We start from the raw sequence: 23,670 nt of genomic DNA, 5'->3' as shown, positions 1-23,670 counted from the left end.
CACCTGTAGTCCCAGCTACTCGGGAGGCTGAGGCAGGAGAATGGCGTAAACCCGGGAGGCGGAGCTTGCAGTGAGCTGAGATCCGGCCACTGCACCCCAGCCTGGGCAACAGAGCGAGACTGCGTCTCAAAAAAATAAAATAAAATAAAATAAGATTAAAAACAAAAATGCTTAGACTTATTTTTTTTTGAGATGGAGTCTTGCTCTGTCACCCAGGCTGGAGCGCAGTGGCACGATCCTGGCTCACTGCAACCTCCGCCTTCCAGGTTCAAGCAGTTCTCCTGCCTCAGCCTCTGGAGTAGTTGGGATTACAGGCACGCGCCACCATGCCTAATTTTTTTTTGTAGTAGAGATGGGGTTTCACCACGTTGGTCAGGCTGGTCTCAAACTCCTGACCTCAAGTGACCCACCCACGTTGGCCTTCCAAAGTGCTGGGATTACAGATGTGAGCCACCGCACCCAGCCAATTTTCCTTTAACAGCTGCATACTTTTTCACTGAATGGATATACCATAACTCAACCTCTCTGCTACTGGACATTTAGCTTGTTTCCAGTTTCTCATTATCCCCCACAGTAGGATAGTATTCAAGCCCTCATTCCCATTTTCACTTTTGTCACAAGGATGATCTTACAGTTTCACAGAGGAAGCTGAAGCTATGAAGCGTGAACTCCTCAATTTCCCATCTCCCTATCTACACAATGATAGATAATTACATCCATTCTTTTGTCTCTCTCAGGGGAAGATCTCTCTCCTCTAAGTCAGTATCTCTACCTGTTAGCTAACATCTTCTCCTGTTTTCACAGGTCCTTCCAACAATTATCCTCTTGCTTTCTTTCCCTAAGCCTACAGAGGTATACATATTTGTCTTCCATCTTAAGACTGTGCGTCTCCCTAGCTTCTTGAAAGAGTAGTCTATTATCTTTACCATCACTTCCTCATCTCCCATTTGTTCCTTGCTCCACTGCTGGTGAGATTACAATCTCACTACTCTGTTAAAACTGCTTTTGATCACTCAGGTCACCAGGGACCTGCTAGTTGCCAAATCCAAATGCTCTCTCTTGGGTCTGACTTTACTTTTCTGTGGTAAATATGTTGTCTTTTTCTCTTCCTTAAATCCCTTCCTTGGCTTGAGAAATACTACTCTTCAGGTTTTCTATTTCTCACCACCCCTAAATACTGGTCTTCGCCAGGAGTCTATCCTCTGTACTCTTTGACTCTACACATTTCCTGGGTGATCTCACCTACTTCCAAGATTGTACAAATCCTAAACTTTATACATACCATACTTCAAACTTACATGCTTCAAAACTAAGCTTAGCTGTTACCCCCTACCTTCCACTCTCAACCTGTTCAGTAAATGGCATCACCATTTATCCAGTCACCCAGATCAGAAACCTAGGTTCCACTCCCTTACTTTCCATTATCCAATCAGTCACCAAGACATACCACTCATTCCATCCCTGCTGTCAATGCCTTAGTCAGTTTAGGTCTCCAGCATCTCTTATCTGGCATCACCCCTTCTCCACTCTATTTTCATACTGCTGCCAGAGTGATTGATTTAAAATGAGCATTTCATCCTGAGCTTGTGATCACTATACTACATAGGTTCCCTACATTCCAGCCGTCTATAACTATATGTAGTTCTATGAACACGTTGCTTCATGCTCCTAAGCATTCTGTTCCCTCTGCTTAGAATGCCCTCCCATCCCACCCCTATGACCATCTAGTAAATTCCTTTCCACTCTTCATGATTTTTTTAAGGGTCTCCTCTGCGAAGCATTCTTGTTCGTACTTCGTAAAGAGTCAAGAACTTTTTCCTCTCACCACGGATTCTTGTAAATATTTATTGCAATGATCACTTTTTATTAAACTTTTTTATTTACATATCTACCTCTCATTCCAGACCTTAAGTTCCTTGCAATCAGGGAGTATATCTTACTTCTCTATCAGCATCTGGCAGGCTGCTTATAAAAACAGGTGGTTTGGCCAGGCACAGTGGCTCATGCCTGTAATCCCAGCACTTTGGGATGGCAAGGTAGGTGGATTGCTTGAGGTCAAGAGCTCTAGACCAGCCTGGCCAACATGGCAAAACCCCATCTTGGCTGGGTGCGGTGGCTCACACCTGTAATCCCAGCACTTTGAGAGGCCGAGGCAGGCGGATCCCCTGAGGTCAGGAGTTCGAAACCAGCCTGGCCAACATGGCGAAACTCTGTCTCTACTAAAAATACAAAAATTAGCTGGGCATGGTGGCAGGCATCTGTAATCCCAGCTACTGAGGAGGCTGAGGCACAAGAATCGCTTGAACCCGGGAGGCGGAGGTTGCAGTGAGCTGAGATCGCACCACTGTACTCCAGACTACAAAAATTAGCCTGGTGTGGTAATGCGTGCCTGTAATCCCAGTTACTCAGGAGGCTGAAGCAAGAAAATCGCTTGAACCCAGGAGGTGGAGGCTGCAGTGAGCCGAGATCACACCACTGCATTCCAGCCTGGGCAACAGAGGGAGACTCCACCTAAAAAAAACAAAACAAAAAAAGGTGGCATGATAAATGTTGAAATGAACCAACGAATACCATGTACTCACCCAATCCTCCCAACCAAAATTCTGGAAGCCACCTTCCATTCCTCCTTCTCTACCCCCAAATGCCAAGTCCTACTCCCTGAAGATCTCTCAAATCCATCCCCTTCCTCCATATTCCAATGCCATAGCACCAGTTTGGGCTCCATTCTCTCTTACTTGAACTAGATCCATCCAAACCATTCTCCACACTACTGCTGGAATTTTTAAAAAATTTTATTACAAAAATAATACACACTTGTAAAAAAATTCAAACAATACAGAAATAAAAGCACAATATCTCACCCAGCATACATAACAAACACAGAAGCCTCCTCCCCTCCAATCCCATTCCTGGGGGTCATCATTGTGAACAGTTAGCATATATCCTTTCAGACTTTTACCTTTGCATACACAAGTATATATATAAACACATATAAATAAACACACATGGTTCTGTCTTTTACAAAAAATGGGATCACATATATCTGTTACATGATTCTTCAATTTCTTTCTTCATTCATTACACAGATTTCTAAAACACAAACCTGATTATATCACTCCTTTAAGAGCTTATTTCCCATAATATAAAAATCATACACATTAACATCAAACACAAAGCTTGTGATGATATACTTCCTGCCCATCTTTCAGTCTCATCTCTAGCCATTCCAGCATTAAAGGACTGGAATATGAACTACCTTAAATCCTTCCTGGAACAAGGCAGGTACAAACAAACAAACAAACAAACTAGGAACACACTCTGCCATTTCTAGACTGTGGCCCTTCCCATTCATGTTACACTTTGCCTGGACTTTTCCATCTGGCAAGCTTCTACTAATTCTAAAACAATCAGCTTAAAAATTACCTCTAGGAAGACTTCCCTGACTTTTCAGACATGATTACTCCTCTATTTCCCCTATACTTTATAACTAGCTTCTTAATTGCACTTATCTCACAGTACTATGATGATTTATTAACATGTCTTGAATTCCACTTCCCCTCCCCCAACTTGATGGTGAGCTCTTTGGGTAAAAGGGATTTGTCTTATTTACCTTTGCATCCCAAGGATCTGATAGAGTGCTTATCATGAAAAGCAGATGCTCAGTAACATATCTGTTGAGGACTTTATGATTCTAGGAACATTTACTGAGTACCTACTATGCACAGAACCATATCCTAAGCATGAAAAGAAACAGAAGACACAGTCTTTGTCCTAAGAAACTTACCATTTTCCTACCATTTCCCCTGGGGGGGCGGGACAGAAAACATTTAGGTGGCAACATTATCATTTCTGACATACAGGCTGTTTCAAAATTTACGGTAATTTGCCTCAAATCCATTTAGGACCTAGGCATTGCATAATTAAATAAATAAAATAATGGGCGGTTTGTCTCATAGGTTTAAGTGTAGCACAGAGTCCACTAGAACCCAATTCTCTGTCCCAGCAGGAGGGCTTTCATCTGTTCCAGCCTATAAATTAGAAAACTGAGATGATACCATGCTTGGAAATTTTCATTTTTTTTTTCTTTTTTTTTTTTTTTTTGAGATGGAATCTCACTCTTTCGCCCAGGCTGGAGTGCAGTGGTGGGATCTCCACTCACTGCAAACTCTGCCTCCCGGGTTCAAGCGATTCTCCTGCCTCAGCCTCCCAAGTAGCTGGGATTACAGGTGCCCGCCACCACGCCTGGCTAATTTTTGTATTTTTAGTAGAGATGAGGTTTCGCCATGTTGGCCAAGCTGGTCTCGAACTTCTGACCTCAGGTGATCCGCCTGCCTCGGCCTCCCAGAGTGCTGAGATTACAGGTGTGAGCCACCACGCCCGGCCGGAAATTTCCTAATACATCAAGAGGACATAAAGTTACTAGTTCTTTCATAATTTCCCCTCCTTCCCCAGGGAAAAATTATACCAAAAGCAATACATGGAGTTAAAGGAGGACACGGGAAAATGAGCTTGCTCTTTTTGGTAGTGGTAGGGGAAAGGGGGTTGCTTTGTTTTAAATCAAAGGGTGACACTGCCCCAGGAAGATTAGGAGAGGTGATTTATAATCATTTACTTACTACTTTTAAAAAGGCTAAGGTGTTAGTTAATTTCATGATTTCAGGATCAGATACTGTACAAATATGAACAAATTGGGGAAAGGTGAACCACCTAGGCTGGAGAACAGGGAAGGCTGACCAAGGAGGCCCAAAGGAAGCCTCATTCATCAGAGTCCAAGTCACTGTCCCCAGCAATGGAGTGGAAATCCTCACTGTCCTCCTCGTCCTCTGACAGGTGGACCTGGCTTAGTACGCTCGGCCCAGAGCGCTGCTCTTCCTCCTCCTCATCTTCTTCCTCCTCTGATACCTCATACCCACCGATGCTGCTGAAGCTTGTGTCTTGGGTGTTCGACTTGGGATCAGGCTCCTCATAGCTCCCATAACTGAGAAGAGAAACATGTCATCTCTCAAGCTCGGACACCATCCTCTAGCTGACCATTCCCATTCTCAGTGCCACCAAAGGATAAGCCCATCTCACCTCCCCTGGACACTAAAGTGACTGGTTCTGAACTATTCTATATGCCCCTGAGAGAAAAATGATCCTGTTCAAAAACATCAACTTGCCAACTTCATATACACAAGAACCTGAATGGAAGAAACTCCCTTACACCTGAACAACACACTGCCATCTTACATGACCATAAATGCTCTGACAGCCTCATAGTTTCATCTACCACTTACAGTATCCAATTAGTCAATAGTCCTGAAGATTCTCTCTTCAATATATCTTGTCTCTATCCCCTCCTTTCCATCCCTACTCTGCCTGCCTTGGCTTAGTCCTTTGTTATCTCTGGCCTGCACTACTGAAGTAAGTCGTCATGTCTCCAGTCTTGCTCTCCTCCAATTACTTCTTCACACTTCTGCCAGAGTGCTCTTTATTTTTTTGTTTGTTTGTTTATTCTTAATTTTACTTGAAAAAAAAAATCACACAAGTAATGCACGTTCACTGGTTAAAAAAATTAGAACATACACCAGAAAAAATTTTTTAAAAATCATCAATAACTCCATCATCCGAGATAATCTTTTGGTATATTACCAAAATTTTCTGTGCACTTTAGATGCTTAAACATTTTTGTTTAATTTACAAAATTGCGATACTCTACATACTCTCCAGGAATCTGCCTTCTTCACCAATGATTATAATGAACATCTTCCCGTGTCAATAAACATACGTCTATAGCATAATTTTAATAGCTACATGGTATTCTGCCATATGGCTGTAACATGACTTAACAGTCTCTCACTAGGACATTGAAGTTGTCTCCAATTATTCCACTATTAGGAACAATGCTGTCATAAAACATCCTTACACAAACATCTTGATGGTGTGTTAATTATTCCCACAAAATAATTTCCTAGATGTGGATTTTTTGGGCCAAAGGGGATGCACATTTTTAAATGTTTTTATTTATGATGATAAATTGCTAAGCCTCTCTCCAAACCACCCCATTTTTATCAATCAACATTACCACCAGTAGTTTGAGAATGTCTTTTTCCTCATAATCTTTCCAAACACTAGGCATTATCATTCATTTTAATCACCAATATGATAGGTAAAAAATTGCACTTCGTGGTTTTACTGCATTTCTTTATTAGGGGAGTTATTATTATTATTATTTTGAGACTGAGTCTCGCTCTGTCACCAGGCTGGAGTACAGTGGCACGATCTCGGCTCACTGCAACCTCTGCCCCCTGGGTTCAAGCGATTCTCCTGCCTCAGCCTCCCCAGTAGCTGGGACTACAGGTGTGACCAGGTTCAGCTAATTTTTGTATTTTTAGTAGAGAGAGGGTTTCATCACATTGGCCAGGATGGTCTCGATCTCTTGACCTTGTGATCCGCCTGCCTCGGCCTCCCAAAGTGCTGGGATTATAGGCATGAGCCACCGCGCCCGGCTGGAAGTTATTTTTTCATATGATATATTGGTCATTTACATTTCTTTTCTAAATTAGTTCATGCCTTTGCCCATTTTTCTTTTGGGGCACAGGACAATCTTTCTAAAATGTAAATCTGGTCATACTATTCTCATTCAATGACTGCCCAGAACTTTCAGGCCCTTCATGATTTGGTATTTACCTACCTCTTTAAATCATTTCTATCACATGAATTATAGATCTTACATGGATCAATCAAAAAATCTTCAGTCACACTGAGCTACGTGTGGTCTCTAAAAGTGTTTCATGCCTGTGTCTTCATATAGGCTCTTCCTAGTCTCTGGAATGCCCATTGCTTTCTCATTCGTTTAGCTAATTCCTATTCATATTTGGCTCAATTTCCTTCTCTAGCCAGCTCTCCTCCCTCCCCACCTCTACCCAAGTTCTAGAAGAACCCTGCGGTTGCCTAGCATAGCACTTTTCATATTACACTGTGATTGCCTGTTTTAGGTTTCCTACTAGACTCATCTCCTTGAAGGAAGGGACCATATCTCAGTTTGTTTTTGTACTTATGATAAATATTTGCTGAAATAAAAAAATTTAATTTATTTACAATGTTATTTGCATATTAGCTGCTTGCTGGTTAGATGTATCATAGGTACATTAAATCCAACATGTCCAAAGCCAAATCCAAATCCATTTTTTCCTCCTTTCCTGCCCCATCTAACACGTATTCTTCCTCTTTACCAGAGACATCTCCATTCATTATTCATCTAACCTCCTTACCTCTTTATGTCCCTTTATTTTCCCCACTCCTGACAAGTCCCTGTTGATATCATCTGTCCCACATTGTCCTAAGTTATACAAATTTGATGTCACTTCCTTTTCCTTAAACTGATGACTCCTATTACCCACAGGTTAAGGTCCAAATGTCTTAGCATGCCTTGTAAAGTTCTTCACAATATAATTCCCCTTGCTACACTTCTGGAGCCTCAACTCCCCAACAAATTCCATTTGCTCTGGAACACACTGTTCCACCTATAAAGATCTCCCCACCCCCTGCCATACTACCTACTTACTAAACTCCTATTAATCTTTTAAGGCCCAATTCAAATGTTCCCTTGTCTGTGAAACTTTCCCTGATAACTCCAAGCAGAGTGAGACACTCCCTTCTCAGTGGTGCCTTGGCACTTTGTCTTACTTATGCTATAGCACTTATCACATTGTATTTATAATGATTTGTTTGTGTCAGTCTCTTCCACTAGGCTGTGAGCTCCTCAAGGGCAGGGTATGTTTTGCTCCTCTGTGTATCCCCAGGACCTAGCACAGTGCCTGGCCCTAGTAGGTGCCCAGGAAATGTTTGATGGATGAAAAGTAATCTGACGCTGGGCCCCTCGACATCATAGCTAGGCACTGATGCCACAGCCCTGTAGCATGTTGCTGTCGATTACCTGATGTTGCTATCCTCCAAACCATGGGAAGCCTCCCCACCGTCTCCCTCATAGGACATCATGCTTTCTTCATTTTCCATGTCCATCCTTGTGTTCTCCTGAAGCATGCGGGGTTGTTTGGGTCTTATTCCACCAGATCCCACATCAGAGTCACTTCCACTTTCACTCAGCTGGATAGCTGTAAAAAGAGACAGATTCTGGTTCATCAAGAGTTAAGCCTGACAGATTTAACTTGATCTTTGGCTTGATCTTCCCAAACTAGTAACACTCACACATCTACACAGGCATCTTGCCTATACTCCTCTCCTCAGATGCCTTTCTTATAACTGCCTAGGGTCAACAGTAGTAGCAAGGTTTGTAGTTTAGAATCTGAATCCAAATAACAATTTCCTTTTCCATCTCATGCCAACCTATCTGTGTTTTTTCTACCATCTACTCCCATACTTTTCCTTGGCCATTGCCATTAATCCACAAAACATTAGTCCCCCAAACAGGATTTTTCTTAATTTTCCTTCCCTGTTGCCACATATAACACTTTATTATTCTGTTCTCATCTTTTTTCTTTTTCTTTGGAGACAGTCTCACTATGTTGCCTAGGCTGTAGTGCAATGGTATGATCATGGCTCACTGCAGCCTTAAAGTCCTGAACTCAAGCGACCCTCCTGCCTCAGCCTCCTGAGTAACTGGGACTACAGGCACTTGCCACCACACCCAGCTAATTTTTATTTATTTACTTCTTGTAGAGACAGGGTATTGCTATGTTGCCTAGGCTGGTCTCAAACTCCTGGTCTCAAGTATTCCTCCTACCTTGGCTTCCCAAAGTGCTGGGATTACAGGCATGAGCCACTGTGCCCAGCCTTTGACAAGTATCCAAATCAAAGCTCTTACTTAGCCACTGTCTTTTCCACTGTCGTATTTTGTATCTCCTGCTAATGAATATGATCATCCTATGCGTGAGTGCTCAGTACTCTCAGTTCTATTAATAGGAATTCAATAAGAGAGGCAGCTTCCAATAAAAGCATATGTGGCCAAGAGCGCCTATCCAGTCCAGTCCTGAGGGTGCTATAGTGAGTTATAAAGGAATAGAAGCAATGGTCGAGGCCTACCAGAGAATGGATTGTCTCCTTCTTCATCACTCCCAGCATCTTCCTCATCATCTTCTCCTTCAGACATAAGCAAATCCTCATACAGGACACTGGCTTGAGGCTGTTGTACAGTTCCTTCCTCTTCATCTGCAAGATCACCATCTCCATCTTCACCTTCCTGAATGAGACCAGTTGGGGGTCAAAGTCCTATCAACTGACCACGTAAGAGACCAGAAGCCACCACCAGACACAACCCCCCTCCCCACCCTGCCCATCCCTCCACTTGCTGCCTCACAAGAAGTTAAGTATTTTTGGTGGATAGATTGTTTAGTTGGTCCCAAGGATTAAATTCGGATTGGGGCTCACTAAGGAGACCCCCTGATATCACCTTAGGATTTGGCCTGCCCTGTACTGATGGGGCTCCTATCATATAAGGGTATAACGTAACCATAAGCTTTCTGTAAGCATACTCACTGGGGCTGGAGTCTTAGGTTTCCCATCCTCCTCCTCATCATCATACCCTTCAATATCTACATCAGAGTCTTCCTCGCCCAGCCTACCTCGGCCCTGGCGCATCTGAGTAAGGAACACAAATAGCACATCATTGAGGGACGTGCCTGTAGGAGGAGTTAACCAAGGGCTCTCACCCAGGATGAATGCTCCTCCCTGATATCCCAGCCAACCCCACTGCTAGTGGGTGCTGTTTAGACCGCTCAAGGCATGCGCATTTTCCCCCATTCTTTGGAAATCATAGCCAGAGTAAAAAACCCAAAGAACAGGAAAGGCCCTTAGTCTACTCTTACTGTATCATTACAAAGAGACTCTTTCTTTCTAACCCAAACTTTTCCTTATAGCTTGTGTTGAACTCTTTGGGATAGAAAAACCTTCCTGGGTTTTTACACTTTCCAGTGGAACCCTGACTGAGAATAGCTGTAGAATTTCTGGCTTCAGACTGTATCTTCTGATACCTCTAGAAAAGGCCAATTTTTAAAATTTAATTTTATAAATAATTTTAATTTAAATTATAATACACATAAAGTAGGCCAATTATTCTGAACTGTCTGAGTGCAGTTGGCCGTTCTAGTCACCTGTCAGGCTACTCTGATGCTTCATACCCTTTTTTCATACTTGTGCCTTCCCTGAAGTTCTGCTGTGCCTGACTCTGCCCATGGGGACAAACAGAAGATAACTCCGGTCACACGACCTGACGCCATCCCAACTTGAAATCCCATTTGTAAGCTTTCATTCCCAGGGCCAAAGGGCCCAGTCATTCTTGACATATGTCACATATCACCATCACCATTCCCCTAGCCCCACCTGCAGGCATAATACCAATCTTATAAAAAGAAAAACAACATCCTACCTGTGTTACTTGCTTTTCTGGAGTGGCAGTGGGAATATCCAAGACAGACATATTGCTCTCATCTTGAAATACAGAGGCATCTCGAGACATACTGAGGGATGTGTTGGTATCATACAAATCAGGAGGCTGTGGCACAAAACATACAACTTAGCTTCTATCTAGGAAAGGGAAAATAAATACAGATAACTCCCCTTTAAAGCATTTACTAGAGAAAAAGGTCATGCAGAGCAATTCAGTTAAAGAGAAACAGTCTGACACAGCTTTACAGACAAGTTTTTGGGACTCTTACAAATGTTGCCTATTCTAGTAGACAGGTGCCTGATGCATGTAATCAGAAGCCTGAAGCAGAAATGCACCAAAGCTATGGGACAGTTTTATGCCCTAACAGCCTTTCTGGTCAATAACTTAGTTTTTTCTAAGCCTTGTCTTTTGGTTTTTAGGCCCAAGGCTTAGTATCAGTGCTATTTTGATTGCTTGATCTGGAGACATCTAAGAGAAAATGGGATAAAGGAATTTCAATTCCAACAAGAGCATAGAATGCTTTGATAGTTTATGAGCCCATCAGAGGATGCCACGAAGCAAAATGGCATGGTGAAAAATCACAGGCTTTGGAGTAAAATGTCCTGGGTTTGAGTCCTGGCTCCAACACTTGCTAGTGAGTAACAAATTACGTAACATCTCTAAGCCTTGATTAACTCAAGTATAAAACATGGATGATAATGTCTACCTCACAGGGTTGTTGTGAGAATTAAGAGATGTGTAAGTTCCTTATCCAATACTCAATAAATTATAGATCCCTTCCCTGTTTTCTTCCCTGGAAAGAACAGGGATTTAGCAAATAGACTATTCAGTGACAGGAGGGCAAGAAGGACTAGATAAAGTGCTCACAATATAAAGTGAAAAGAGTAAGACACGAAACCATATCGATCAATTTCATTTTAAAAGTATGTATATAAACACAAATACATACACCACAGATATGAAAAATAAAAATATTCACACTGGTTGATGTTGCTTCTGAGTGGTGGAAGTGATTACAGGTAACTTATTTCTTGTTTTAATTTTTCAATTTTCTCTAACGAACATGTTACTTTTATCAACAGAAAACCCATATATGTGTTACATTGTGTTTTTTGAAAAAAGGAAACAAGACTGATTCTGAAGAGGGTTTTGGTGAAATAGAGGCAAAACAAAATTCAAAGCATTACAGAGCAGGTAAATCAGTGTGGAACAGAAGGAGGGAAAAATAAGGGGATGAAATTTCTGCAAAACCCTAGAGCACAGTGTAGAAAACTGCAAAGTCAACAGTTTTAGATAAAGTGTTAAGCTGAACAGATGATGCGATGCAAGTTAGGTGGAAATAGTTGAGTGAAAACACATCATTGGGCTGGGCGCGTGGCTCACGCCTGTAATCCCAGCACTTTGGGAGGCCAAGACGGGCCTGAGGTTGGGAGTTCAAGACCAGCCTGACCAACATGGAGAAACCCTGTCTCTACCAAAAATACAAAATTAGCCAGGCATGGTGGCCCATGCCTGTAAAACCAGTTAATCGGGAGGCTGAGGCAGGAGAATCGCTTGAACCCAGGAGGTGGAGGTTGCAGTGAGCCAAGATTGCACCATTGCACTCCAGCCTGGGTGACAAGAACGAAACTCCGTCTCAAAAAAAAAAAAAAAAAGAAAATACATTATTGACCACCACCATTTAGAAGTTGAAAGGTATGATTACTGTCATGCTTCTTACAATCAAAATTGTATTAAGGCAGGTTACACTTTTGCAAACATACTCTAATAACATTTGAGTTTGAGAGTAGTAATGTGTAAGGACAGTCACTCATATACACCTTCCTCAGGTTAAGAGATAATGAGTTGGTTACTATCTTAAACTGTTTGAGTGAAGGGAACGATGACAAGGTGAACTGGAATAATGAAGCAGTACTATCTAATCCTACTCTTCATAGGAAACCCTCTAACTGCACTAAACAACAGCTAATGTTCAAGAGAGAGAATAGTTGACAGGTTTTCCTTAGCCATTTGAAGTAGCCTGGGAGACGTAGCGAAGAAAGGAAGGTGACTTTGGGGTCCAAGGCTTTGACTCACCAAAGGACTAGGCTTAGACTGTCCTAGAAATGAGCAAACCATGTGTCATTCAATGGCTAGACTCTCCTGGGGAATGATGGCTAACACTCAGGCTTTAACTTACCAGAAAGTACCTTGTGGAAGCTGTGGGCCTATTAGCAAATAGGGCCTTCCTGGGGCAACATCACTCACCCAAGAACCCTTGACCCAATCTGCCCACACACTCCAAGAGCCTTTCCTTGTTCTGGACCTTGAAGGAGTATCTGAGGGTTCTTTTATACCTGGCCCCTCAGTAACCTAGGTTGTGAGATGAAAGAGAGAGTAAAAGATAGATAGGGATAGTGCATGAACGAGATACAGAGATAGCAATAATCCAACAGAGGTCACATAAGTTGCATTATCAGTTCAGAGGGAAACCTGGATAGAATGAAAAAAAAAATTTTCCTGTGGGAATTGGCAGAGTTCTGCATTAAAATACTTGATTAAATTTGAAAGGGTCTCAGAGAACAGATAAAGATGTATCAGGCAAATTAAATTAATTCATTTAATGTTTACAACAATCTTGAAAAGATTTCAGAGAAAAGGAAACTAAGTGAGAGAGGTTAACTTTCCAAGATTACAAAGCTAGACAACAGGAGAACTAAGACTCAAACCCAGGCCTGTTTTATGTCAAATCTTATGTACTTTCTGCCCTACCATAGTGCCTCCAATACAGAAACCAAGCACCAGTGATGTTTTGTTAAGTCCTATTCTTCAAATATGCCAACCCTCTAAGAGTACAGTAGAGAGGAAATACACTCTTAACTGTATTTCAAGGATCCAGTTAGACCAGGAAGACTAAAAATTTCTTAATTATCTTTCTAATTCTTTTGACACAAACATTTAAGAACATTATTAGTACTACCTTTCTTCATTTACTAGGAGTCAATCCAGGAAAATGAGTGACTTCTGAGCTACACTGAGATACCTCTGAGGGAATGAGTAATCAAGTGTCTGTAAGGCACAGGAACAATATGGCCCATGTCTGTAACTGAGAAGTCTACACTCCAGGGATGTTCTAGAGTCCCAAAATTCATGGACAAGAAAATTCCCGAGACCCAGAGGATGGCTGGGTCAGGAATTTGGTATTCCCAAACACTGCCTAAACAACTAAGGCCCCACCCCACTCATTCATCCCACAGCTGCCTCGTCTGGATTCAAGGCCACCAAGACCCATGGCCCTCACTCACCTTAGCCTTTGAGAAGACAAGAAAGCACACGAAAGGCATATGAAGAGGAAGGACAGAGAAGAATGGTATCTCAGTAAACGGATTTGTTAACACGCTCCCAATTTCCCAAACCAATAAGAAAACTATACAAGGAAGTACTTAGTCCTCAGACTCACCTGAGGTGTATAGGGCCCTGGGGTCATTGGGTCCAGGCTTTCTAATTCTGCTTCCTCCAAAGCTGCTTCTTTAGCTGTACAGATATCCTTCTCAAGTTGAGTCAAATGCTCATCATACTGAGAAATAAAGGAAACAAATTCATTCAACATGTATTTTAATTACTGGGGATACAGAAGTACACAAAAGACAAAAATATCTATCTTCATGAAGCTTATGTTCTAGTGGCAGGACACAGATAACAAAAATAAATCAAGCAGGGAAGGAAATAGGGGATGTGGAGTTGGGGGGCAGGGAATACTACATTTTAAAATAGGATAATCAGGGAAGGCTCCTCATTCAAGGGAACAGGATTTCAAAAAGCTAGATCCCAAGGGGACCTCTTTTATTTTTTGAGACAGAGTCTTGCTGTTGCCCAGGCTGGAATGCAGAGATATGATCATGACTCACTGCAGCCTTGACCTCCCGGGCTCAAATGATTCTCCTACCTCAGATGAGTAGCTGGGACCACATGCGTTTACCACCACACCCCACTAATTTTTAAATATTTTTTGTAGAGATGGGGTCTCCCTATGTTGCCCAGGCTTGGGACCTCCATCTTTACCACCTACCTCAGTCAATGTCTGGTAACAGACGTTCACAATCTCCTGGGCAGTCTTAGTATACTGACTCTCAGGTCCTATAAATAAAATAAGAAAGTGCCATTATCTTTGCAGACTTGTTCCAGAATTTTACATTCTGTCATCAGCAGTGTGTCCCATTATCCTAGACCTAGAAAAATCATTCCTCAGCTTTGGACTCTTGTTCTACTTTCAGAGGCAGAAAATTTCAAACATATGCAAAACAACACTAACATAATGAACTCCCATGTACTCACTAGCCAGCTTCAATGATTAACACACAGCCAATCTTGTTTCATTTACTTCAATTTTCAGACTCTTCTCAAATTGTTTTGAAGCAAATTCCAGCATCGTAACAATTTTCCTTTAAAAATTTTTCAGTATGTGTTGCTAGGTTTCACCATGTTGGCCAGGCTGCTCTTGAACTCCTGGCCTTAAGTGATCCACCCGCCTCAGCCTCCCAAAGTGCTGGGATTATAGGCATGAGCCACTGTGCCCAGCATAAGGCTGCTTTTAATAAACAATTATTGGTATAATGGTGGATACATGTCATTATACATTTCTCAAAACCCATACAACGCATACCACCACCAAGAATGAACCATGGACTTGCGGGTGATAACGATATGTCAATGTAGGTTCATCAACTAACACAATTAATATAACACTCTGGTGCAGGATGTTGTTTTTGTTTTGAGACAGAGTTTCGCTCCGTCACCCAGGCTGGAATGCAGCGATATGATCACGGCTCACTGCAGCCTTGAACTCCTGGGTGCAAGCATGCGCCACCACGCCCTTTTTTCTTTGTAGAGATGGGGGGGGTCTCATTATGTTGCACAGGCTGGTCTTGAACTCCTGGCCTCCCAAAGTGCTGGGATTACAAGCGTGAACCACAATGCCCAGCGTGGTGCAAGATGTTGATAACTGGGTAGGCTGTATGTATGTGAGGGCAGGGAGTATATGGGAACTCTCTGTAACTTCTGCTCAATTTTGCCATGAACTAAAGTTGCTCTAAAAATAAACCAACTATATCACATCTAAAATAATTAACAATAATTCTTTAATATTATCAAATAGCCAGCCAAGATTCAAATTTCCCAAATTACTTTATAAACACTCTTACATTTATTTCTTTGAATCATAACCCAAAAAAGGTCCATACATTGCATCTTGCAGATGTGTCTCCTTAAGACACTTTTACCTACAAGATGATTCTTAACTATATGGGTCCCCATATGGCCTTAGTTACAAGTTGCAAACTGGTGGCTTATAGCTTTGTTTGGCTCACATAAAAAATTAGTTCAGTTTGTAAAAATGGATTGAGCTATACACCCACAATACATAAAACACTTTTCTGTATCTAAGTTATATTTCAATAAAAGGCTTTTTGAAAAAAACTTAGTTGATAACATTTAACAGTGGGAGATTTCACATAAAAACCTAAATTGTCTGGCTTCTTTTAGAAAATGTAAAGATGTGGCCAAGACAGGGTCAGCATTCCTGCAAGGCACCAATGGGCTGGGGCTGAGTAGCAGCTGTTCGTTTTAGATAAAGCATGTGTTCTCCAAGTTATCATAGTCCCTCCCAGGTCTGCTTATCTTATGCCTAGACCCTGAAGGCATTTGAGTTTTCAATCCCTGCCTTAAGTACTCAAAATGTTCTTTTAATATACTGATCATTCACTTATTTATTCATAAGACATTTTCTTAATACTTCTTGTGTGCCAGGCATTGGAGATGATAGAAATGAGTGAGATATAGGTCATATCCTCAAGAAGTTTATAGTCTAGTACAGTGAGATAGACTGTAAACAAATAGGGCAACACAACGCAATGGAAAAACAGTGGCACAAAGAAGGAAGTGGCTGATTCCTGGAGGTAAGAGGGGAAGAGGAATTAAGAAAGCCTTCATAAGAGGTGATCCCTAAATTAAACCTACTGTTTTATCAGGATATAAAGGATAAAAAATATACCACAGGCCAGGCATGGTGGCTCAAGTCTGTAATCTCAGCACTTTGGGAGGCCGAGGTGGGGAGATTACTTGAGGCCAGGAGTTTGAGACCAGCCTGGCCAGCATGGCAAAATCCTGTCTCTACTAATAATACAAAAATTAGCTGGGCATGGTGGTACATGCCTGTAATTCCAGCTACTCAGGTGACTGAGGCATGAGAATTACTTGAACCCGGGAGGCAGAGGTTGCAGTGAGGCAAGATCATGCCACTGCACTCCAGCCTAGGCGACAGAGTGAGACCTGTCTCTTATACACATCTAGATGTGTATAAGAGACAGCACACACACATACCCCATGTGGACTTCAAAATACACTACAAAGCTATAGGAACCAAAACGGCATGGTACTGACATAAAACAGACACACAGACCAATGGCACAGAATAGAAAACACAGATACAAATCCAAACATAGCCAAATAATAATTTTCAACAAAGGCAACAAGAACACACATTTGGGGAAAGGGCAGTCTCTTTAATAAATGATGCTGGGAAAACTGGTTATCCACATGTAGAAGAATAAAACTAGATCTCCATCTTTCACCATACATAGAAATCAACTCAAAATGGATTAAAGACAAATGTTAAGACCTAAACTACAAAGATGAAAATGTGGAGAAAGGGGAATGCTCACACACTGTTGGTATACTAGTACGCAGCCATTATGGAAAACAGTATGGAGGTTACTCGAAAAACTAAAAATTGGATTATCACAGGATGATCCCAGCACTACCACTGCTGGGTATATATCCAAAAGAAGGGAAATCAGCATAATGAAAAAATATCTGCACCCGCATGTTTACTGCAGCACTATTCACAAGAGCCAAATATGGAATCAACCTAGGTGTCCATCAATAAATACATGGATAAAGAACATGTGCTGGCCAGGCACGGTGGCTCATGCCTATAATCCCAGCACTATGGGAAGCCGAGGCAGGCGGATCACCTGAGGCCAGGAGTTCGAGACCAACTTGGCTAACATGGTGAAATCCTATCTCTGCTAAAAATACAAAAAAAATTAGCCAGGCGTGGAGGTGGGCGCCTGTAATCCCAGCTATCCGGGAGGCTGAGGCAGAAGAATCGCTTGAACCCGGAAGGCAGAGGTTGCAGTGAGCTGAGACTGTGCCACTGCATTCCAGCCTGGACGACGAGAGCAAGATTCCATTTCAAAAAAAAAAGTGTTATATATACATGATGGAGTATTATTCAGCCATAAGAGAGAATGAAATCCAACCAGTATGGTTGGAAACAGAGATCATCATGTTAAGCAAAACAAGCCACGCACAGTGAAACAAATATTACGTGTTCTCATTCATATGTGAGAGCTAAAAACGTGGATGTCATGGAAGTAGAGAGTAGAATGGTGGTTACCAGAAGCTGGGAAGGGAAGAGATGTGGGGGATGAGACAGGAGGAATAAATTCTAGTATTCAATAGTACAGTAAGGAAATCATAGTTAATAATTTATATTTCAAAATAGCTAGAAGAATTGTAATGTTTCTAATACAAAAAAAAAAGATAAATGTTTGAGGTGTTGGATATCCCAATTACCCTGATTTGATTACTACACATCGTATACATGTATCAAAATATCACATGTACTCCATAAATATGTACAACTATCATCTGTCAACAAAAAATAGATACCGCCTGTGTATGTGAAGCTTTGAAGCTTTCAGGTCATATCTACTATGACTATTACAAGCTATTACATAAATAAAAAAGTCTTGGCCAGGCGCTGTGGCTCACAACTGTAATCTCAGCACTCTGGGAGGCTGAGGCGGGAAGATCATTTGAGGTCAGGAGTTCGAGACCAGCCTGGGCAACTTGATGAAACTCCATCTCTACTAAAAATATAAAACTTAGCTGGGCATGGTGGCACATGCCTGTAGTCCCAGCTACTCGGGAGGATGAAGCACAAGAATCTCTTGAACCCGGGAGGTGGAGGCTGCAGTGAGCCAAGATTGCACTACTGTACTCCAGCCTGGGCGACAGAGCAAGACTCTGCCTCAAAAAAAAAAAAAAAAAGTATCTTCCAGGTAAAACTTCTTACAAGTATAGGTCATTTATTCTTTAAAACATGAAAAATAAAGTTGTATCCTCACAGAAACTGCCTGTGCCAAACACAAACAAGGAAGAAAAGTCAATTGTCAAGATATTTAGAGCCGGGTGTGGTGGCTCATGCCTGTAATCCCAACACTTTGGGAGGCTGGGCAGGATGATCACTTGAGCTCAGGAGTTCAAGATTAGCCTGGGCAATATGGCGAAACCCCGTCTATACAAATAACACAAAAATTAGCTGGGCATTGTGGTGTGCACCTGTAGTCCCAGCTACTCAGGAGGCTGAGGTGAGAGGATCAGTTGAGTTCAGGAGGTTGAGGCTGCAGTGAGCCATGATCGTGCCACTGCACTCCAGCCTGAGTGACAGAGCGAGACTCTGTCTCAAAAAAAACAAAAAAAGAAAACAGAAATGTTGCTGGAGAAAATAGAAAGGCTGCATACAGGTTACAGGCCTCCTTCACCAAGCCTGTACAACGGTAGTTCCTTACAGTATAGGCTCTTCTACCTATAGGGACCTGCCTCATGGCTAAAACCCCAGCCTATAAATTAGGAATTCAACCTTTATTCTACTTTAGTTTCGAAACTTAAACATGAACTAACCTCTCAATATCTCAATTCCCTCACTTTATAATACAAGGAAAAATTAGTTTTGTACATTTGTGAAGTTTCTCTCTTACTTTAATCCATTTTGAAAATGGGACCTCTTCCCTACCTATTTTCTTTGCAACACATCACTCTAAGAAATGCCCACTAATGGCTGGGCGCAGTGGCTCATGCCTGTAATCCCAGCACTTTGGGAGGCCGAGGTAGGCAGATCACCTGAGATCAGGAGTTTGAGACTAGCCTGACCAACATGGAGAAACCCCATCTCTAATAAAAATACAAAATTAACCAGGCATGGTGGCGCAAGCCTGTAATCCCAGCTACTCGGGAGGCTGAGGCAGGAGAATCACTTGAACCCAGGAGGCGGAGGTTGCAGTGAGCCGAGATCGTGCCATTGTACTCCAGCCTGGGCAACAAGGGTGAAACTCCGTCTCAAAAAAAAAAAAAAAAGCAAAGAAAAGAAAAAAGAAAAGAAATATCCACTAATACCTCCAGAATATTAAAAAAAACCCATACTTACTTGCACAGCTGATACACTTATGTGTTTGTGTCAGTTTCAGACAGTCCATGTTCTCAATAGTTACAAGAGCTTCAGCTATTAGACTCTATTACACTATTATATGCAAAGGAGCATTTAAGTCTTTCTAATGAAACATGGTAGTGGAACTGGCAAACCACTGTTAACATAGTGGATAAAAATATCCACTGTGATGTTTTCTTATCCCTACCTATACCAGGAGTTCTTATGAGAGAGAGAGCTACGAATCCTTAGAACTATAAACAAAATTCTGTATGTAATACTCATCTTTGAGAGCAGAACAGCTTTAGTTTTTCATCGGATTTTCAAAGGGATCCATAACCATCTCTGTAAGTCTAAAAATATCGTTCTACATTTTGGAGCAATCAGGAACTTACTAAAAGCAGGATGATCAGCTATAGGTTTTGTAGCTTAGGAAGAAATGAGGAATCCAAGTAAAGAGACAAAGACAACAGAGCCTCTACAGGAATAGTAAAGGTGCTGAAGCTACTGTGGAGGGGCTGGGAAGAAGGTTAAACAGAACTGAACTCCAATTCCTAGTCCCTACAGGGTTACTACACAGAAAACTAGAATTAAGTTATAAAGAATTTCTAGAATGACACCAAAATGAATGAAAGATGATCTGTGACTTGTCACTGTACTCAACAGAATAAGCTACCCACTCATGAAAAGGAATGTTTTTCCTGAGTATATTTTTTTTCTCTCTCTCCTTGTTAAATCATGGCTGAAGCAACTCTACATGTCACGTTGGAGAAACGTTATTTATTTATACTTTGCCTCATACCAAATAAGGAGTGGTAGAGTCTACAGAATCACATACAGTTCAAATTCTAATGTCCTTAAATAGAGATAATGCCAATGACAACTTTGGAAAGCTGATACTCCACCAAGAAAATTCTTTTTCTGGTTTCTAAGTTAATTTCCTTCTGTATGGTGATGTGAGAAGAAACCCAAGTCACAAGCTTCATGGTTCTAGTAAGAGGGGGAAAGCAAGCATTATTGCTATTTTTTTTTTTTTCTTGACACAGTGTCTCACTCTGTCACCCAGGCTGGAGTACAGTGGCGCGATCTCTGCTTGTTGCAACCTCCGTCTCCCGGGTTCAAGTATTTCTCCTGCCTCAGCCTCCCCAAGTAGCTGGGATTATAGGTGTGCACCACTACGCCCATCGAATTTTTTTATTTTTTAGCAGAGACAGAGTTTCACCATGTTGGCCAGGCTGGTCTCGAACTCCTGACGTCCAGTCATCTACCTGCCTCGGTCTCCCAAAGTGCTGGGATTACAGGCGTGAGCCACCATGCTCTGTCTATTGCTGCTAACTTTCTGAAAACATTCACAGAAAAACACCAGTCAAGAAGACGGGATTTGTGATCACTCCTAGGCTCACATTTCCCTTGAGAACTCTTTCACAAATACTAAAAATAATCCCTCCCTAAGAAAATGAGTACTCTGTCAAAACAGCATAAATTATCATCTTGACAGTGGATGGTGTGAGGATATGCGTTTGTTCCAATGTGAACTATTAAAATTAAAAAATAAAAGTTCAGTAGAAGTACAAAGCTTTTTTAAAAAAATCAGTGCCAGATATAAAAAAAAGAATCTGCATATTAAACTCCTAAAGAAATCAGAATTACTAAATGCAACTATGCATAGTCCAGATCCCAAAGAGATGAGCTCTGACTCTGCAATTCTTAGATATTTATCTTCAAACTAGATCCAAAACAAGTGAAAATTAAAGAGAAGTGAATCTAATCTTTCACAATATAGCTAGGCTCCTTACCTTATGTAGAATGAGGATCAAAAGTAAATTAGGATGTTTAGTTTCCAAAGAGGTTCAGTCTCTCAATAATCTCACTCAGAATCTAGACTAGAAATTCAAGAAGGCAGAAACCATCCAGAAGGAACTGGGGTAATAAATCTCACTGGCCAAGGGTCTATTTGATGAAAAGCCCAAAGACCCTGAAAATGTTTTTTTCCTCAAAAATGAAACACCATTCCATTTAGCAACTTAAAAATATATAGATAAATAAACAGATAGCTTTGGCTAAAAACATATCCTCGTATCTCATATCTCTACAACTACAAAAATAAACACCTCAAAACACCTTTTCCTATAGAGTAAAATTTATGATACTTCACACCAAATCTAATACTGGCTACTAATGGGATGGTAGGAAGGGAAGAACAAGATTTTTCCTTTTCACTTTATAAAATTCTATGCTGTTTCATTTATTCAATGAACATGTATGTAATTTTTATAAAATTTTAAGTTATATACTTTAATTTTACAAGAATAATTTTTAAAGTATTGATATTCCCAGCGTTAAAGAGGTTGTAGGGAAACAGATATTTTCCTTCACTGTTATTTTGACTATAAAGATACAGCCTTTTGGAACACAATTTCAAAATATCAAGATTTCCTACAAACATTTTATACAAGCACACATCAATAAAATATAAAAATAGTGAACAACTAGGCCGGGCACAGTGGCTCACACCTGTAATTCCAGCACTTTGGGAAGCTGAGGCAGGTGGATCACCTGAGGTCAGGAGTTCGGGACCAGCCTGGGCAACATGGGAAAACCCCATCTCTACTAAAAATACAAAAATTAGCCAGGCATGGTGGTGCACACCTGTAATCCCAGTTACTCGGGAGGCTGAGGCACAAGAATTGCTTCAATCCGGGAGGCAGAGGTTATAGTGAGCCGAGATCACGCCACTGCACTCCAACCTGGGTGACAGAGACTCAGTCTCCAAAAAAAAAAAAAAAAAAAAAGTGAACAACAGTCTGCAAGCCAGCATCATGGAGATACTTTAAATGCCTATCAATATAAAATAAATTATGATACATCCATCCATGCTAAGAAATAAGTTTAAATGAATGTAGAAATCTGTATGTACTAACATGAAAAGATAATCAGTAAAGATGTCAATTCTCCTCAAATTGATCTATGGGTTTTAACACAATTCTTACCCAAATCCCAGTAAGATGTTTTTGTAGATATAGACAAGCCCCTTCTAAATTTAGTGGAATGGCAAAAGAACTAGAATATAAAACAGTTTTGAAAAAGAGAGGAATCACTCTACCTGATCATAAGACTTCTAGAAATAAACCAACACACTCAATTGATTTTTGATAAAGGTATACATACAGGGCAACTCAATGGAGAAAGGACAGTTTTTTCAATAAATGATGAAAAATTGGACATCCATAGGCAAAGTACTTCAACCTAAATTTCAAACTGTACACAAAAAGTAATTAAAAATGGATCACGGACTTAAGTGTAAAAGGCTACAACTGTAAAATTTTAGGAAAAAACATAAGAGAAAACATAAGAGAAAACCTTTGTGATCTGAGCTGGGCAAAGACTTTCTTTTTTTTTTTTTGGAGACGAGTCTCACTCTGTCGTCCAGGCTGGAGTGCAGTGGTGTGATCTCAGCTCACTGCAACCTCCACCTCCCAGGTTCAACCAGTTCTCATGCCTCAGCCTCCTGAGTAGCTAGGATTATAGGTGTGCGCCACCACACACCACACCCAGCTAATTATTATTACTATTTTTCTTTGTATTTTTAGTAGAGATGGGTTGCACCATGTTGACCAGGCTGATCTCAAACTCCTGACCTCAAGCAACCCACTGTCTCGGCCTCCCAATGTGCTTGGATTATAGGTGTGAGCCACCGTGCCTGGCCGACTTCTTAAGAGACACAAACACTGGGCTGGTCGCGGTGGCTCACACCTGTAATCCTAGCACATTGGGAGGCCGAGGCAGGAGTATCACGAGGTCAGGAGATCGAGACCATCCTGGCTACAGTGAAACCCCGTCTCTACTAAAAATACAAAAAAAAAATTAGCCAGGCATGGTGGCGGACAACTGTAGTCCCAGCTACTCAGAAGGCTGAGGCAGGAAAATGGCGTGAACCCAGGAGGCAGAGCTGGCAGTGAGCTGAAATGGCACCAACTGCACTCCAGCCTGGGTGACAGAGCAGAGACTCGTCTTAAAAAAAAAAAAAAAAAAAAAA

The 23,670-nt window shown here is 41.4% G+C and overlaps 1 protein-coding gene across 1 annotated transcript in view; it reads right to left on the bottom strand.

The window, feature by feature from the left end:
* Window positions 1–2,774: 2,774 nt before the first annotated feature.
* Window positions 2,775–23,670, bottom strand: part of TAF1 (TAF1 RNA polymerase II, TATA box binding protein (TBP)-associated factor, 250kDa) — a 125,815-nt gene continuing 104,919 nt past the window's right edge. The window contains exons 34-40 of the mRNA XM_011992078.1: window positions 14,436–14,503; window positions 13,827–13,943; window positions 13,672–13,677; window positions 10,367–10,492; window positions 9,025–9,181; window positions 7,919–8,096; window positions 2,775–4,978 (exon numbers count right to left, since the gene is read on the bottom strand). Coding sequence (XP_011847468.1) covers window positions 4,756–4,978; window positions 7,919–8,096; window positions 9,025–9,181; window positions 10,367–10,492; window positions 13,672–13,677; window positions 13,827–13,943; window positions 14,436–14,503 — 875 coding nt within the window. The 3' untranslated portion in view covers window positions 2,775–4,755. The remainder of the gene's footprint in view (window positions 4,979–7,918; window positions 8,097–9,024; window positions 9,182–10,366; window positions 10,493–13,671; window positions 13,678–13,826; window positions 13,944–14,435; window positions 14,504–23,670) is intronic.

Source organism: Mandrillus leucophaeus, unplaced genomic scaffold (assembly GCF_000951045.1).
Source record: "Mandrillus leucophaeus isolate KB7577 unplaced genomic scaffold, Mleu.le_1.0 Scaffold401, whole genome shotgun sequence".
NCBI classification, from domain to species: domain Eukaryota; kingdom Metazoa; phylum Chordata; class Mammalia; order Primates; family Cercopithecidae; genus Mandrillus; species Mandrillus leucophaeus.
This window is presented reverse-complemented; position numbering and strand designations above follow the sequence as displayed.